This window comes from Glycine max, chromosome 10 (genome assembly GCF_000004515.6).
Source record: "Glycine max cultivar Williams 82 chromosome 10, Glycine_max_v4.0, whole genome shotgun sequence".
Taxonomy (NCBI): Eukaryota; Viridiplantae; Streptophyta; class Magnoliopsida; order Fabales; family Fabaceae; genus Glycine; species Glycine max.
The window spans coordinates 49268659-49288440 of NC_038246.2; the positions used below are offsets into that span (position 1 = coordinate 49268659).

Here is a 19782-nt window from a genome sequence, read left to right on the forward strand (position 1 = left end):
CATATATATATATATATATATAATATCTCAAGACCAAAACATGTAGACAAAATTAGATATACAAATCCTATAATAGTAACATTAAATACTTATGTTAAAAGAAACTTAACTAACTTAAAAAAATAGTTCATGGATAATTTATATCGTGTATATTTTTGTTAGAATTTTTTTTTTTAAAAAAAAATATATTGAATTAGATGGCATTAACGCTAAATATTTTAATAACATTAAATATTACAATATTTGTATTATATTTTTATATTTTAAAATTGTTAATTTACGCATTTTATATAGATATCACATTACTAGTATTATCAATGAAATAAATAAGAATAAACTTCAACATGCTTAATATATTTATGACAACATATGTTCAATTAAAAATAAAATAATTAATCACCTTTCTCAATTTTAATACGGTTATAATAGGCTACCAAATATTTCGATCTAGTAATAATTAATAAAGAGAAATATTATTTTCCGTGTACACATTTCTATCTTGTAACATCAATGAAGTAAAGGAGTCGGTCCCGAAACGGAGATAAATATCTAGTGACAATTAATAAAAACATTTTTTTTAATACATTTACTATTTCAAGTTTATCCTTCAATATAGTATATAACTATTTTCATTTCTCTCACTACAAAAGTGCATAACCTTTAAAACATAAATGTTGTCATTTTACACCATACTTTCTTCACCTGGTCTTCTAGAAAGCTTATTTATTATCTTCTAAAAAGTTTAAATGAAAAGTAATAACTATTGGAATCTCCAGATATAAATGTTTTACTTTTGCACAGATTTAATCAGTCAAATTTAAATGTTTGACTATTCATATAAAACCAAATTTCCTGACCAAGTTTAAATGGGCTCATTATTAAATGAACAAAACTTTTTCAAAGACATTAAATTTTCAACAAAAAAAAATCAGGAAAAAGTGTTATAATTTTTTTTTAAAGAAAAACAACATAACAATCAACATTTTTTCCTGTAACGTGAAAATGGTTTCCTATTTATAAGTTCTAAATAAAAGAATTAGTTTCTAAGAAAATACTGCATTGTTCTGTGTCATGGTATTTATAATTTGTAATAATTAAAAGTTTACTATACTATGTAGACAAATGTCTATGATGCATTTTTTTCTTTTTATAATGTTTATTAATAATGAGTAATTACTATGAACTAGTAACGTCTCTGGGCAGACCACAGTTTTTTTTATTATCATTAAATAGGTCGTGGATAAATAGAGTTTCCTGTGGACGGCCAGGTTCAATTGACTTATTTTAACATAAGTGACAAGTTACTTCCATAGAATTATGGTACAGTGGAAAATAATATAATTTATTGCAGCATTCAATGATTTTATAATTTTACTTAAATTAAAATGTATTTTTACTACAAAAATTTATATGTTGTTATCCAAACATAAATTAAATGCATAATAAAATTATTCATCCTTTAATAATTATTTTAAAAGAAGTTATCGTCTAGCATGAAAAAATTAACTAAAGTTATTTGACTTAATCAAGTAAAGAGAGAGTTTTCTCTTCCATACAAAATTCAACAAGACTTTCTCTTAGACAGATACATGCATTTGGTAAAAAAAAAAAAATCATATTTGATCACATTAATTATAATCATTAACCATCATACCACCATTGCAAAATGTTCATATCATACCCCCAAAGGTTGACATTAGCCATCCTACTTTATATTCAAGATCCTCTTATCAGAACTCATTCCTTTGTTTCTTTTCTCTCCACTATAAAATCCTTTAAATATCTTCTTGGCTCATTTTATTCCGTTCTTAAGACTTCTTACTTATCCTGAAAATGGAAGATGAGTCAATTTCAATGTTCAATTATGTTCCTAGCTTCGCACGGGGCTTTAATCTTCTACTAGTACATGATGGTGCAATTTCTCGTGTGTACCTCACGTCACTACTTGAGCTATATTCATTCAAAGGTTTACTTTGAGAATTTTGTCAATTCTCTTTGCGATTTTCTTTGGCATGTTTGCATCTTTTAAATTCATTCAGTATACATTTTTTGTGTTTTAGTCCTACATGGAATCTCTTGTGTTTTCACTCATCATTTGTGTGTGTGTCAATTATCATTAGGTTAACAAAAATGGAGGCTTTACCTTGGATTATTTGCTAAAACATGTACATGATAAACTCAAATGAACTGAAAAAGCTAAGATACAGAGGATCTAGCCTTTAGGATCCAAAGAGTAAAGCTAACCGCAAGAAAGAGAAACTGAATCGCTTGGAATGAATTAAATGATGGCTCTCAAATGATCAAATAGTTGATAAATGTGATAATTTAACCATTATTTTTCTGATTTACTTTAGTCTTACTAGAGCATTAAAAATATTAAATTGACATTATTTGATATTTCAATTATTCTTCTCTCTCTTAATCTCTTGTGTACATGCATCAAAAAAATATGACCAAAAAACAATTAAAAAAGACAACTTTTTTGCCATCCAGTTTTTGTGTTCAAACAACATATTTCCTTGTATGTCCTTAAATTTAACATTCGTGTTTGTCTCATGTAAATTTCATTAAACCATTAATGAATTGCTACTTCTTGTACTAGATCAGATATGCCTTAATTTGTAGCTTAGGGGGAAATTGTATTTTCTAAAATCTTTGCTTTAATTTACACTTATTCTAAGAGTTTTATTTTTCATAGCATCACTTCAATTCCGATGTTTCAAGATATTTGTATTTTCTCATCTACTTAATCATTTAAAATCTCAACAGAAAATCGACAAAATCTTTCCTGTATTGGTTCTATATGATTTTAAAATGCATCTCGATAATTTTGCCACTCTTTGATCAAGACAATCTATAAGTATCTAGTTTGAAAAAGTTTGTAAAAACTAATTTTAGAAACGACAAATAATTAACATAATTGTTTGGTTTGTTTAGTTACTGCTATAAGTAACATTTCAACAGCTACATCCATGATTTGGCGTCATGAAGGCAAGTTCAAATTGGTCATGGCTAAAGCTAATATGCCTGACATAGACACTCTTTATTTTCTTGAAGTAGCGCTTGAAAAGGACATTCCTGTCATCTGTAAGTTCCAATTGAGAATTTCAGTTTACTTAGTTTTCTCCAATATTTTTAGTCTCAACTCATTCAATTGATACAATAATGCATAGTTATCTACTCCGGACAATTTGATGACGTCAGTTGGAAAGCTTTAGCTACGGGATTATGTTATTTCCTTCAGGAACCAATTCGTTTAAATGATCTCAAGTATGTATGGCAACATGTGTATCACTTAAAATCCTATTCAGCCCAAAAAACTAAAATTGCATACTTTCAAGACATGGTGCGTCATGCAAAAGGACTACAAAGCACCAAGATGAAACAGGTATGTAGTTGTAGAATTTTCTCCATAACCATGCATAATATCTTTTGTACCACATACCATATTCTTAATTTTTTTTAAAGAAAATAAGTTTTGTAATTATAATGTAAATAATGAGTGTCATATTAATTGTCACGCACCATGTACAAGTTCTCAATGACATTTTGTGATAATAATATAAAAAGTGACAAATTGTATACGTATACCATATAACTTGTAACTATTACGACTTATCTATCTAGGCACAAAATTAAACTCAAAATGAATTATATGGTTCATGAAAATCTATTGAGGAAATTCAAAGTACTTTTTTGAACAATTAATTTCCACACAATGTCAGGTTCTTGAAGCAAATGGAGAAAGAAACCATGAGGATAATGAGGGCAAGTTAAAAGGTAAGAGAACAATTGATGACCTCACAATGGCAGATTCCTTGACAACAACACAATGTCAGGTTCTTACAGAAAATGGAGAAAGAAACCATGATGACAATGCAGGCATGCTAAGAGAGAAGGGAACAATTGATGGAAATGCTATGCCAGATTCAGGGGAATCAACTCCTATGAGCTCTTACAACTATCATTATCACTGTTTATTTGATGAGAGAAAACGCTCAATTGTTTGGACTCCTGAGTTGCACTTAAAGTTCACAGAAGCCATGCATATGATAGGAGAGAATAGTACTATTACTTTTCCCTCTCACTCACCATATATTGAATGGGTTTAAGCTTCATTCTTAATAAGTTAAGTAGTAATTACTAATTCACTATCTTTGATTGACTTCCTTTTCATATCCAGCGGCTCGTCCTAAACAAATACTAAGTTTGATGAATGAGCCTTACCTCACTGTTCGCCAGGTTGCAAGTCATCTACAGGTTATTTTCTGTCACTTTAACTTAAACAAGCAATAGGTTCTCATAATTTATATTGCACAAATTAATGTTTTAAAGTTTTAAATTGTGTGTGTGGTTATGTTTTGTTGCAATCTTAATATTGTAAAAAATTATAGTTGAAGTGGTTGAAGTTTCCCAAAAGCTTTGATGCTACAATTGTAGTTGCAAACTTGTCCGTTTGATGACCAATATATGATAGTATAAGATAATTATTATGTAAAAAAATATATAATTTTTAGCAAAACAATAATTTGTTGACATTCAAATATAATTTATGTTATATCGTATCATTATTTGATTTATCACCTGATGCATATCAAACATTAAATATGATTAAAGCTTATTTTATTTTTATTTTATTCTTGCTATTATATCTTATTATATTGTTTTTTTCCAGTAAGTTAATCCAAACACACGTTAACATATGCTTTAAAGTTATTAGCAAAGCAAGCTCTATAACTGTTGAGTTTATTGAAATTTACCAGGTAACTTGCTACAATTAACAATTTTAGGCTTTCCTCCTTAAATCTACTAAGTAAATTGTGTATGCTTGTGTAGTAAATGATACTTACCATTAATAGTAATACTTCAAAGGGAACATCGATGCATAAATATAAAGATGCTGGGAATGTTTTACATAAATGCAACATAAGCTGAAAGTAGTTAGAACATATTTGGATACAAAGGTGTACAAGTGCTTTAGAGAGTTTTTCAAAACTTTTCTACCGAAAAAAAAGTTTTATATTTCCTGTGGAGAAACACTCATAAACACTTATGACTTGTATCTAAATAGGTTTTTATTATGGTGATGTTACTTTGTTCTCTTTTTCCATAACTATAGTTACATTCATGATTCTTATTTGAATGACTATACCCACCATGCATCATTTATAGTTTGCTTCACCATTATTCTTCATACACAGAAACACAGATCGCGGTTGAAACATAAAGAGAATGCTCACAATACTAATTTGCCTTCACTAAGCACATCATCATCCTTAAGCCACAAAGCCAAGTTTCCCTTACCACCCAAAGAGTCCACTTCAGGAGCAAAAGGTAATTATAATTTTCCTATGCTTTTCACTGATCCTGGATTGCCAACCAAAATTTCTGTTTTGTAATTCTTTATTATTTTAGAACATAAGAGAGCATTCGATCCAAGTGTCTCAACACCAAAGGCTTCCTTCAATGAGAACCACAACCAAAACCAGTTTTTTGTGAACAACATTGGAATTGAAGAATCAAATATTCTTCCAGTGGATCAAAACCAACCTGCTATCGAGTACAATGATCTCATAAAAAAGTTTGTAGAAGACTGTGACAATTTTGATTTGTTTGAAAACGAAACTAATCCCGATGATGTTGATCAATACTCTGAGATGCTAAGAACAATTCTAGATGGTAGCAGTTCCAGTCCTTGGTAATTTGACATGGACAACACCAACCAGGCCATAAGGTTTGTCACTTTATCATGTACATAGTTCAAATAATGTAAGACCTATGTCGTACTTCAAAAGTTTAAGATATAAAATTTTCTAAAAATAAATAAATTATTCTATATTTGTGTGCTTGCAGGACTGACTGAACGTTTAAATGGAAGCATATTCAGAACAAAAGGAGAACCTTTATGTTATGTAGCAATTCGGTTTACTGCTGCTACACATCAACATTGGTTAAATAGAATTTTAACATAAATGGAAAACTATTTTCCTTTTCTTTTCCAATAATAGACATTATCTTTATGTACGTGCATCATATATATATATATATATATATATATATATATATATATATATATGCATCTACTATTTAGAGTAAATAGGATTCTATTAAGATATAGGAAGATAGGAGATGCAGTGTTTATCGTTTGCTTTCTTACGAGAAAGCATGAAAGACATAACCTTATGTAAATATGCATCTACTATTTAGAGGCATAAGCTTTTGTAAATATTTTATTAAAAATGCTACTAGTGTACTTCTTTTTAAGAGACAAAATTATGCAAGGTTTGATTGTGATGAAATGATTTTATAATAGTTTTTTTAAGGATGATTTTATAATAATAGGGAATATAATTAACTATTATTTGGTGAACCTAGATATCCCTTTAATGTTGAAACTCATTAGTATTAAATATTTTAATATTGAAAATAAAATGCATTAATTATACGATGAAAGCTTTTCAATGATCTATTTTTCTTAGTAGATTACATAAATTTCTTTTATTTAAAAAATATATTAAGTATGGTTATTAAATTTTGAGTTAATTAGTTAATTTTTACGAGCTTACGAATTTATTTATCTTTTGTGAGTTTGATGGGTGTGTAAACATTAGTGGATTTTGTGTAAAATTCTATAAACATGGTAGACTCTCGAATTTATCGTCGAGTCAACGAGTCAGCAAATTAAAAAAATTAGACTAAAATATATGTTATTTTATATTATTTTCTGTTTGTTTAATGTTCAATATATCTTCATTCGATCAATGTGTTATTCCTCAATAAAAAAATTTCCATCTTTAATAACATTAAACCTCAATGAGAATGATATACCACTAATATAACACCTACAAGTTATTATCTAGTAGCGATATATTATTAGACTTGATAATTTAAGTATTGTGAAATTTATAATTTACTATTTATTTTATTATATTGTTAAAATGTTTAATTGATATATTATTTATAAATATTTTGTTGTTATTTTTATATGAAATAGATTCATACGAGTTTACAAGTTTAATCTATAAAATTCTTATAATTTTATTTAAACTCTCGAATTTGATAATTTTGGTATTAAATAATTGTTCAAAATATAATGTATTAATGGAAATATTTTTTTTATAATAACAAATGTAATCCTTTTTTAATGCAATAAATATATTCCTTAAAAACGCATTAAATAATTAAACGGTGGTAGAGTGCATAAATCACAACGCGAAATTCCTTTCAATGATCTACAAAAATTTAAATCGCGAAAATGTCCCTCTTTTATGAACAATGCTCTAAAAGAAAGTTATTTTTTATATAAAATAAAATATTATAAAAATATATTATTTAATTATTTTCAAAATTGTATATTTTATTGAAAAAAATTAATTCATGAGTATAATAAATAAATATTCTCTTTGATCTATATAAGAAAAAAAATCCTCCCTCATGTATGATAGTCTCAAATATATTTTAAACTAATTCCAGCTTAAAAATCATATCCAAATTTCCTTTATTAAATTAAGGTTTTGTTCTCAATGCATTGACCATTTTGTATTCTTTATATCATGTTCTAATGAAGGTTAGATTAGGAAAAAAATATTTCTCAAATGAGTTTGGTACAGTAAAATGATGCTAATTTTCTTATTTAGTGTGAATATTTTTTTCTTCTTATATTTGAAATAAGATGAAGTATTTAATAATAATAAATGCACTAATTCCAATACTTAATAAAGAAATTATTAGAATTCATTATTCTTTTCCTGTATAAAATATTGAAAAATAAAATAAAATATTTATAAAATATGCATTAAAAGTCCGTTGCCAAAAAAAAATGCATTAAAAGTCCAACCATGTATTAAATGACTTTGTAATTGCAGAAAGAAATGACTTCGTAATTAGTAATAATCTATTAAATAAATAAAAATTAAGAAAGTCTAAAGTGCTCTTAGTTTGAGAGAATTTTAATTTTATTTTTAATTATAGTATTTTTTTTACTTTAATTATTTTCAAAATTATAAAAATGTTTTATGTTTTGCATATTGTATTTTATTTAAAAATTAAAGTACATAAATCCTGACTTTACTTATTTTAATTTTTTTAAAAAAAAGCAATAAAAATAAAGTATTTCCTGTTGTAGGAGATTTATAACAACTCTGTTCAATTAAGGCCTGAATGTAAACACTTAATGATAAAAGTCATAAAACCATTAATGAAACATATATATATATATATATATATATATATATATATATATATATATATATATATATATATATATATATATATATATATAGTTTATTAATTGTGCATTAAAAAGTGTATAGAGCATTAAAGCGTGCATTAAAAATCCTCTTTATTAAATGTCCTAATAAACACTCTTTGATGTATGAAGTGTCCTCCTTGGTGTAATTGTTTTTTTAGTTTCTTTAATTATAAAAATACTATTTTAACTTAATTTAATTTAATTTTTTTAAATTAAAAATAAAAACAATGATAATGAATAATTTATATTATTTTCATTTTTACATGATACTTTATTTTAAAAAATTAAAACTCACAATGTAATAAAAAATGCACGAATTCAAACACTTGTAATTATGAAATTAATATTAATTACTTTAATATTTTGAAAATTAAAAACAAAATATCCATTTTATTTCTCTCCATATGATATTTCTATTTAAAAAATTAAAATTTGCAAGTATAATAAATAAGGCTGAATTTATTGGTTAACTTAAAGACTTCAATTAATTTTATTGGCCTTCATATTAGCTTAAGCTTATTTATCGATTTAGATGTAGATCTATTAAACTAAAAGTGCATTGAAACAAAAGAGAAATAAATTATAATCAAGTATTCCAAAAAATAATCATGATCAAAACGAGTTGGATTGGCTAGCAATATGTAAACAACTTGTGCTTTTATATATTGGTTATAGGGCCTTTAAACCAACGGCGACCACTGATTAACCAGTAAGAAACTACAAGAATAAGCAAACATCCAACGGCAACAGGGGTGTAGTTAAGTGTCTTAATGGTTATTGGGTAGGAAACAGGCAAGGAGAAGAGTACAGAAATGGTCAGCACCCAAAGAACAGCAACCCAACCCACAACGACACCATAACGGCCCAAGTTGAAAGGCCCACTGACAAAGTGTTTCCGTGCCAAGGTCACCCTTAAGAATATAGGGAAGGCATAAGCAATATAGAGGCCAATTGTTGCTATGGACACCATGGCCTCAAATGCTACTATGCTTCCAAGAGACTGCAATAGATTTACAATTGAGTAAGAAACATAGTTTTCCACTTTTCAACAAATCAGAGAAAACTAAATTTGCAGGTTATTATAAAATATAAATGATAGCTTATGAGTAATAAAATACATACTGTCAGTGCCATGCAAAATGATATGAAAACAGAAAGCCAAACTGCATATATAGGGACCTCCTGCTTGTTAACTTTGTGCCACAATGATGACAATGGCATGGCCCCATCTCTAGAGAATGCATAAGCCATCCTGGACAAATTTTAAGTATATCATATTTATATTCATAAGTAACTAGAGAAATTCAATCCCTCTCATATGGAAAATGCACTAAGGGGTAGCACATTTATATACCTTGAATTGCTGGTTACTGAACTCATACCACAGAAAAATATGGCAACAGCAACAATTACTAAGCAAATAATGCCTCCAGTTCCATGGCCATATCTTTTCTTGAATGCTTGATAAAATACTTGAGCAATAGCATACCCACCAGCATCATTATCTTCACTCAAAAGGTAAAGGATGTCAGTGACTGCAAAGGTAATGCCTAGTATGTAACCCCATCCAACAACAATGGATATCCCGACAGCGCTGATAATTCCTTTTGGACCATTCCTATCAGCATCCTTGGTTTCCTCTGTCTGCAAATACAAGTTACAGTAAACAGAAAGTCTTATTAGTCTAGATCATCTAGTAATTTCAATCTAGCAATGGCAGTGAGGAGCATAAAATTTTCAGAATTGTAAAGCAAGGGAAACTTGCTAATTCCAACATCCTAAACCGAGGTTATTGACAGACCAATTTTCATGTTATTACATCCCGACCTGGTCTTAAGATGGACACTTCAAAGGTTTAAGTTGATAAATGATAACAAGAGCTCACAGGCTCAAGCAAAAAAAAGTGTGTAATTTATCAGACAAGGCAACAAAATTTAGAGAAAAGGATGAAAAAGAGTAGATGAGATATACCATGTGAGCTGATGCATCAAATCCAGTTAGGGTATACTGACTCATTAGAAGTCCCAAGAGGAATATGTAGGGTTTGCTGTTGATTCCTTCCCCATTTTCTGCATTGAAGTGAGTGAAAACAAACTTGGCACTAGCCCTTTCCGTTGCAACAGATGGAATGACAATCATAAGCACAAAAACGCCTAAAAAATTGCATTTCCAATTAGAGATTCAGAAAAGGGTTGCCAAGGAGAACCGAATGCAGAAAACAGTCAATCAAACAGGAAATCTTTCATACCTAAAACATTCCAAATAGCTGCCAGCTGTCCTAAGAATGATAACAATGAGATAGGAAGACTATTTATTACACCGTGTAGGAACAGAATTCCCCCATGAAAAGCAATAACTACATATTTAGAGGCCTCATATCCACCACCATTTTTGCCACCAGTACTAAGGAGAATAATAACCTGAATAAGTTGTGCAAGTGAATAATCTACACTTGTTGTCACTGCCCACTGCAAATGAAAAGAAACCAAAAGTTGCAGCTTCAAATGGATTAATGGAAATCTACATCCCACTCAAGTTTAGACCTTGAAGTGAAAAGTGAAGGATGCTTAAATTCTTTAAAAAAATGTGTCTTCTTAAGAATACCTGGCCAACAATATTGAACCTGTAAAAACAGATAAATCATCCAACACGCATCAGAGAAATAACAGTGGGAAAGCAAAAATTGCAGAGTATCTTGTATGTCAATTAAGCAATAAACTTTATTTTTAAGATAAATGGCATTAAGGAGAGCTACAAATTAGGCATCTGTAGCCAATTGTGTGCCTGCTAATAACATTAAATTTTAAAAAATCTGGTTGAACAATTTACATCATAAAATTTAGAAGTAAATGAAAAAGTGAACGAATTATGCACCACATCATTAATTATAACTCTCAATTTTACCATAAGCGCCATCATCTTTTTTTTTTTAGAAGAAAAAAAAAACAAGAAGATGGAACTTATGACAAAATTGCAAGTTATAATTAATGATATGGTGCATAAGTTCCATCTTCTTGTTGATTATATGTGATTAAATCTATGGAATATAATCCAACTTGTTGAAAATGTTCTGTGCATGTTTTTAGTTGATGAGGCTTTTTGATTCACCAGACATACTGAAATGTAAACGCAACTCGAGAATCTCTAACGGAAAATCTTGAGACAATTGGAATGAATAAGGAATGTAAAACTAACTTTCTGTGATAGATTAAAAATAAAAATATCAATTCTTAGTTAGCAGAATCACATGTCTGCTGCACACAATAGTAGTGCATATTACAATCCTCAAAAGCCTTTTCTGTGGTCTGAAAGATCAAATGATGATGATTCTTCTTATGCAGCATCTTAAGGTTGACAATAAAATCCTTCTATTATGCTATAGATAAATCTTCTATTAAGTATCAACCTATTTCCACTCCCTCTACCTTTCAAATATCACCCAATACCTCACCATTAAATTACAAAAATTAGTTTGCCCAAAGTTCACAAATTTGGGTTTTTTTTTTACTGTTATAATGCACGGCTTGCTCATCTCTATGACCGCCGACAAAGGGGGAAAATGAAACTTCAAAAAATTAAAATCAAATGAGGCCCACATAAAGATCTTCATATAGACTTCAAAATTGTATGTTCCTAAACAAGTAGTTGCTGGTGACGCAAATTAAGACACGGTCAACACGTCATTAAAAAATTGCAATAAAACCTCTGCGGTACCTCCTCCATGTGCACACTCAGGCATTTATAGCCACTTCTGAGCATATCTTGAATGATTTTTTTTGGTACGAATCATATCTTGAATTATCATGCATACACGCATACAAGAAACTTTTAGATGTAATATTACACCTTGCAATAAAAAAAAAAATGTAATATTACAGCTGATACCTTCCTTTAAACAGAACAATATCTTAACTACTTGTAATTCATTTTCCTTATTATCTTCTTAGTCATGCTAAAGGAAGAAAATATAAATTATTATTAATCAATAAATATATTTTTAATTTTTTACTTTATGTAACTGCTCACATTTTTAGTACTTCCCCTCGCTTAAAAAAAATAGTAATCAAATAGCAACTATATATATCATATTATATATTTACACATATTTAATAGGAAAGTACTGCCAATTAATATATCAGATTCGGGCATCAGTTTCAGCCGAAACGAAACACCGACCAGAAATGAATCCAAAAGCATTCATATCAGAAAGAAGTCAACAAAAAAAGGGTAGGTGGGTGAGGTTCAGAAGACAATTGCAAACTTGAAAAAGTGGTGAGAAAAAGGCCTTAAAAAGAAAAAAGAAAGAGAGAAAGAATGAATAACAATTCCGCATTTGCTGTCGCTTTGGCAGTCATTCATGTTAGCCATAAAGCAAATTGCGTAGTAAATCCGGTGTTCAGAGAAAAACTAATTACTTGCAATGAAAATGAGAAACTAAATTTGATTTAATTGTCTCCCATATTAATGAAATAATAAATAGGCCTAGTTCTAAAATCAAAATGAAAGGAGAAAAGGAATTAAAAAGGAAATGGGTATGGTACCAGCCAGTAATCCAGGAAGCAAAGGGTGCCCATCTGGGCCCAGCAAGCTTGGCACTCCAATAATAAAGCCCACCAGAAGTTGGATAAGACGAACAAATCTCAGCCATTGAGAGTGCAACGATCATGGTGAAAGCAGAAGCTAAAAACCACCCATACACCAGCGAAACAGGGCCGCCATAATTCAACCCAGTGTTGTAAAGAGTGGTCACTCCAGTCAACACCGATATAATAGAAAACGAAAACGCAAAATTCGAAATAACCCTGCCATATAGTATAAATAAACAAATTGAAAAGAAAAACTGGAATGAATCCAACAAGAGAGAGCAAAAGGAAGAAAATAAGAGGTTTACGAAAGATCACGCTTGAGTTCTTGTTTGTAACCGAGTTCTTTGAGACGGGCGTGGCCGGAATCAAGTGGGGCGTGGCCATTTGCGACCACATGAGAAGGGAGTATTTTGTCAGAGCCCATGAGAAGATGGAGGAAAAAATGGGAGTTTGAATGCCAATGTGATCTTTCCAGTCAACATATATAAAAATAATAACGTCCCTCCAGTCCGGAACTCCCTTCTTTTTTAATTCTAACTTGATGTTGATGTTGATGCCTTGGTTTAATTTCATAATTAAAAAGGCCACTGTGCACTGACGTGTTAATTTTACTATTCATGGTAAAAATTATAGATTTTCCATAGCTCTGGTCTCTGGATTCCTGATAAAGTCTTTACATGGGTTTGTGGCTAGGAGAGTCAAATTTCAGATTTTCTTTTTGTCTTTTCTTTATTTCCATAGCAATTAAGTATGAGCAAATTACATTCGCCTTTCATGTCCTTTGAACTTATTACAATGCCACCTAGTCTCTTCACGATCCCTACACTCATACCCCCTATGTTACACTCGCGCCCCTTCACACAAAACCCTATATGATTGATGAGAGTTTGTAAAAACTTTGACATAGAAGTCGCATTCTGAATAATATGCACCGCCGTCATTTAATCCATTTAAAAAATAATCCTGTCAGATGGTGCTTTCTTTCACGTTAACCTTAAAAGCTCCTTCATGGGGCAGGTTCATCCCACAATCTGATGGCTCATCATTCTAAAAATCAAATTATTCTAATCCTGTCAAAGATAATAAACCTTCATTCCAATAAACGTGGCCCAATCAGTCCCATGAGAAGTCATCCCAAGATTAAAAAAAAAATAGTTTACATAAATCTACAAAAATATTAATAACTTTTCATTGATATGTAAATATATCAATGGTCAATAATCACAATTTTAAAAAACTACTTGTGATCAATAAAAAGTCATTAAATACTTTTTTTTTGTCTATATACATATTGGAATATGTCTCCTCCCTTGTGAACGTATTACAAAAAGCATCATATATTAATTATATTTAAAAAAATATCGATTCTACATCATATACTATTTACTAATTAAGTGGTATATAATTTTAATCTTACCCGAAGTATTAAAATCGCATCTCAAAGCTTATCAATAAATTAAAATAATGAAAAAGATTAAAAATACTCTTTAAATATATATCTAAAATATTGTATATTATTTCTTGAGCTTCATAAAGTATCACGGAAACTTGCGTTACTAAAACTCAAATATTAATGTCTATCGATTCTGGAAAATTATTATCTATAGATCCGTGAGCTTTGTCGGATGCCAACATATGTGCGGTTCATATTTATCCAGCAGCGACTTGGATTTTTTATGAGTAGTGGAGAATAAGAAAACTAATGCTGATATTTTTAATATTGTTTAGTTGGATAAATTTATATAAAATTAAATTATAAGCACGATTCCTATGAGAAAATCACAAAATTGTTTTTTTTTCTGTAAAAAAAAGTACAATTAAATTATGAGTGTCCACGATTACGTTTCTGATGCCAATTTCTTCGACTACGGAGAAAATTTGTTTTGGTGGACCACATACCAGATTTCTTTGGTCCTTGCCTTCCTCACTTGATCCAAAATTTCAAACGTGCTGATGTGCAAACTCTAATCATCTTAACTTCATTTATTATAAGGTCTAATGAATTAATTCATCAAAATTAAGAATAAAAAACTAGTTAATTGAGTTAAAAACATTAATTTTGCCTTCTTTTTTTTCAATACTAGGCATGTGAACAAAATTAACCAACATTAATAGATTGTTTTTCTTTCATTGTCACTCATTAGAACTGACTTTCATTAAGAGTATTTTTATGAAAAAAATAATTAATATAAAAAATATTTTAAACTAAACCTTATTAAAATTATCAGATCACACTTTTAATTTTAATCTTATACTAAGTAGTACGGATCAAATGGAGTATATCTCATAAGAAATGTAAATAACACATTTTTTTAATATACTCTTTTAAATATTTTTTCTCTAATTAATCGATATTAAGTAAACATTACAAAAGTATGTGGATTTTACATCTGATCGAACGAATTTTTCTTATGAATTTATATTTTTTTTAATAAATTTTAATCAATAATAAAAAGTGTGTTAAAATGAATGTTAAATAGTACTAATGAACAATCTTTTCAATTTGTAGTATAGACACCAAAAGGTTAAGCATGTTCTCAGGCAGCCTAAAAAAAATCTTATAAAAACTGAAAAGCAACATTATTAAACTTTCGGTGTTGTCAATGGTGAAGAAAATATTAAAACAACAGTTTCTTCAATAAATTTTTTTAATTCACTTGAAAAGGATGACAAGTTTATCAGGTATCAGGTTTTTCATTACAATGGGAGACTTGTTTAACCAATATTATTTTTATTCCATTTTTTTTTTCGGATAATAATTTTTTTTCTTTTTAATTTCATCAACTCATCCCTACTAGCTTTTTGCTGGTGATTTCTTGGATTCATTCTAAATTGAGAGAAGAACAACTGAGATTCAAGAAATAACAGCAAAAATATTATTTTAATCAAAGGTTTCCAATGGAAACTCAGATGTCTGAAGCAAAATCAATAATAGAAAAAATAAACAACCAAAGGAATACTGATGAAAAAGGGAACCGATTTTTTTTCCAATGATTCCACTTTTAATTTTATTATGATATTTATGATTATTTAAATATTATTTTAATTAATTATATTTTAACTTTTTTTAATCCCGGTAACAAACATGCTCTAGCAAGTTAAAAATACTGCCTCACTGGTGGAGAAGTTTTTAGAAACTTCAGCGTAGACAGCACCTAAACTTTCTAGTTGTTTTTATGGTCAAAGATTAAACTTTACCGTTAAGTTGATTGGATTGTTTAACCATCATGTCAAAAGATTGACCATATAAATACAGGTGCCAAACTCATTTAAGTTTAATAGTATATTCTGCGAAAAATATTCACCAAGTTATTCAATCACTTAAGGCAATTAGTACCTTTTAAAACCATATGAGTAGGCAATCACAATCACTAGGCTTCAAAGCCATGTTAGAAATTGGAAAGAAAAGAGTAATGCGACACCTTCAAGAAAAGTTCATCAAATTCAAATTTGATCACGGACAGAACTTTCTGTAAAAAATAAAATAAAAAAGAATGTATTTTCTCTAGGATTGACCCAATACCGTATTTTTGTTTTTAAAGTTTGATGGTTTTGTAAGAGACAGATATCCCTTGTACCCTTTATCCTCTTCTAAATACTACTAGTATCTTTCCGATAAAAAAAATAAAGTCATGATCAAAATGGTTTAATTTATATTTAAATTTTTAAAATAAAAAGTTTTTTACTTTTTTTTTAACCTGAAATTTATTTTAAAAATTAAAAATTAGGATAACAAACATGTCAAACTTTCATGAAATAAAATTTTTATATTGAAAAGTGAGTTAAGTTCATAGAAGTATAAATAAAATATAATAATGCAATAGAAGAGTACTAACGAAAATTAACTATAAATTTATGAGTAAAACTCGTTAAATAAGTGAGAATTATAACATTTTATAGTTTTAATAAATTTATAAAATTTTATAATTATAAAAATTATTTTATTCAAAGTGTATGGTTATTAAACTCTTATTATTATTAGTTGTATATTTTCTAAATTCAGGTCAAGTCCAAATATTTTCAATAGACGTGGGGCTATATGACAGAAAGCCTAAATGAAAGAATGGGCTTCCAATTTCAGGCCCACATAAGATGGGGATGAGTTGATTTAGGCTTGCACAATTCTCAAATGCTTAGATTTGATGCTTTTACTGGTAAAGAAAAAAAAATACAGAATTATAATTATTTATGAAAAAGATAATAAAACAAATTTTAATAATTTCATACTTTATTATACTCATATATATTTAATTGTACATAATATGAGAGATGGATATCCATCATTTGATAGATAAAATAAATCGCAAACGATGTTTTACAAATTAAGCTAATCGTATTGAACATGAGTTCAGTGTTTTACATTGGTTATAGGACCTTTAAACCAATTGCGACCACTGAGTATTCAGTAGGAGATAACAAGAATAAGCATGCATCCAACGGCAACAGGAGTGTAGTTAAGTGTCTGAATGGTTATTGGGTAATGAAACAGGCAGTGAGAAGAGTATGGAAATGAACCCAAAAAATAGAAGCCCAGCCCACAACGACTCTGTAGCGGCCCAAGTTGAAAGGACTAGGGACAAATTGCTTTTGGGCCAAGGTTACTCTAAAGAAAATAGGTAGGGCATAGGCAATATACAGGACAATCACTGCTATAGACACAATTGCTTCAAATGCCACCATGCTTCCAAGAGACTGCATTAGAGTCAGAAGACTTGAGCTGTGAGACGCTGTAGGAATGGAAAGCTATAATAAATTTTACAGCATTTTAAAATGAAACATAATAGTAAAATTTAAAGAATTATATGTTTTTTTTTTAACTTTTTATATGTTTTACTAATGCAAGTTTTTCTAGTAAATTTTTTTACATCATTCTTTTCATTAATATGATTTGGGAACAAGATAAATTTTTATTAGATGCATGGGTAAAAGTAAATATTATGTCTCTGGATCACTATAATTATTTAGATTTGACTATCAAGTACCCTTACAACATTGGTTAATGAAAAGAATCATAAACATTATAATTTTTTGTCTTCAATAAAAATATTTTTACTTTAAATTCTTAACCACTAACTACCATTTGCCTAATTATTTTATCACACTTTATTGTATATTTTGTTGAACAAATAAATTGTATAAAAATATAATTTCTCGAATTTTTTAAATACATACCGTTAGGGCCTTACAAAATGACATAAAAACGGAAAGCCAAACTGCATTTAAGGGGAGCTCCTGCTTGTTGATTTTGTGCCACAATAAGCCATCAGCATCATATTATATTCACAAGTAATTAGAGAAATTCAATCCCTTTCATATACGCGCGTACGGGAAGGTAATATTATTATTAGCTTGAATTGCTTGTGACCGAAGTCAAACCACAGAAAAATATGGAAACAGCAACAACTACCAAGCAAATAATACCCCCAATTCCATTTCCATATCTTGTCTTGAAAGCCAGATAAAACATTTCTGCAATGGCATAGCCACCAGCATCATTACTTTCACTCAAAAGGTAATGGATGTTAGTAACTGCAAAGATAATGCCTATTATGTAACCCCATCCAACTATAATAGATATCCCAACAGCGCTGATTATTCCTTTTGGTCCATTTCTATCAGCACCCTTTGTTTCCTCTGTCTGAAAATTAATGCAAATTTGTAGTAAATCATTTAATGACTTCTCCATCAATTAACAAAGTGGAAAGCATGAGCAAGGAAAATTTCTAAAAGCTTTCCAAGCCATATAAATTATGTGGAAATTAAGGAAGAAAAAGAGTAGAAAAGATATGTACCATATGGAGCTGATGCATCATACCCAATTAGGGTATATTGACTCATTAGTAGTCCCAAGAGAAATATGTAGGGTTTGCTCTTGATTCCATCCTCATTTTCAGTATTGAAATGAGTGAAAGAAAACTTGAGACCAGCTCTTTCCGTTGCAACAGATGAAATGAGTATCATAAGAACAAAAACGCCTAAAAGTTTCCCCATTCAAATTAGATATTAATTCAATCAAGTAGGCATTAGAAAAAAAGAAAATCAAATAGGCATTTTTTTTCATACCTAAAACATTCTAGATAGCGCCCAACTGTCCTAAGAATGATATCCCTAGGAAGACTGTTTATTACACCGTGTAGGAACAATATTCCCCCATGAAAAGCAATGACTACATATTTGGATGCTTCATATCCACCACCATTTTTGCCACCGGTGCTTAGCAGAATGATAACCTGATGAATTAGTTGTGCAAGTAAAAAATCCACACTTGTTGTGGCTGCCCATTGCAAATGAAAAGGAGTTAAAAGTTAATGTTTCAAATAGATTATTAATTAGAAATGTACATCTTACACAAGATGTTAAAATTCTAGAAGATTTGATTTCTCAAGAATACCTGGCAATGATACTGAACCTGCAAAAAAAGAAAAACCATGCAACACGCGTCAGAGAATGGCAGTGTATTTTGTGATTAGACTTTGATTAAGCTATGAAAATGAGCAATTAATATATGCTAGTATATATGATTTTGGAATATGGATGCAATAGCTACCAACCAGTGATCCAGGAGACAAAGGGTGCCCATCTAGGGCACCCTAGTTTGGCACTCCAATAGTAAAGGCCACCAGAAGTTGGAAAAGATGAACAAATTTCAGCCATTGACAATGCAACGAGCATGGTGAAACCAGAAACTATAAACCACCCATATTGCATTGAAACGGGCCCACCATAGTTCAACCCAGTGTTGTAAAGGGTGGTGATACCACTCGGCACTGATATAACAGAAAACGAGAGGGAGAAATTTGAAACGACCCTGCAATTAAGTCACAGAAATAAATTAGGAGGGAATAATCAGAACTCAAAATGAAAAACCAGCAAACACTAAATTAATGAAGTTAAGGAGACAACTCTACAAAAGATCACGCTTGAGTTCTTGTTTGTAACCAAGTT

At 29.5% G+C, this 19782-nt stretch overlaps 1 protein-coding gene and 1 pseudogene across 1 annotated transcript; both read right to left on the minus strand.

Moving 5' to 3' along the window:
- Positions 1-8891: 8891 nt before the first annotated feature.
- Positions 8892-13354, minus strand: LOC100805385 (amino-acid permease BAT1 homolog). The gene is made up of 8 exons (XM_003536616.5): positions 13143-13354; positions 12793-13053; positions 10856-10874; positions 10500-10719; positions 10223-10404; positions 9606-9895; positions 9374-9503; positions 8892-9251 (listed from the first exon to the last, which is right to left on the minus strand). The coding sequence occupies exons 1-8, from the start codon at positions 13259-13261 to the stop codon at positions 8910-8912; spliced, it is 1563 nt and encodes a 520-aa protein (XP_003536664.1). The 5' UTR covers positions 13262-13354; the 3' UTR covers positions 8892-8909.
- Positions 13355-17185: 3831 nt separating this feature from the next.
- LOC100820319 (amino-acid permease BAT1 homolog) lies at positions 17186-19560 on the minus strand (annotated as a pseudogene).
- Positions 19561-19782: the final 222 nt, after the last annotated feature.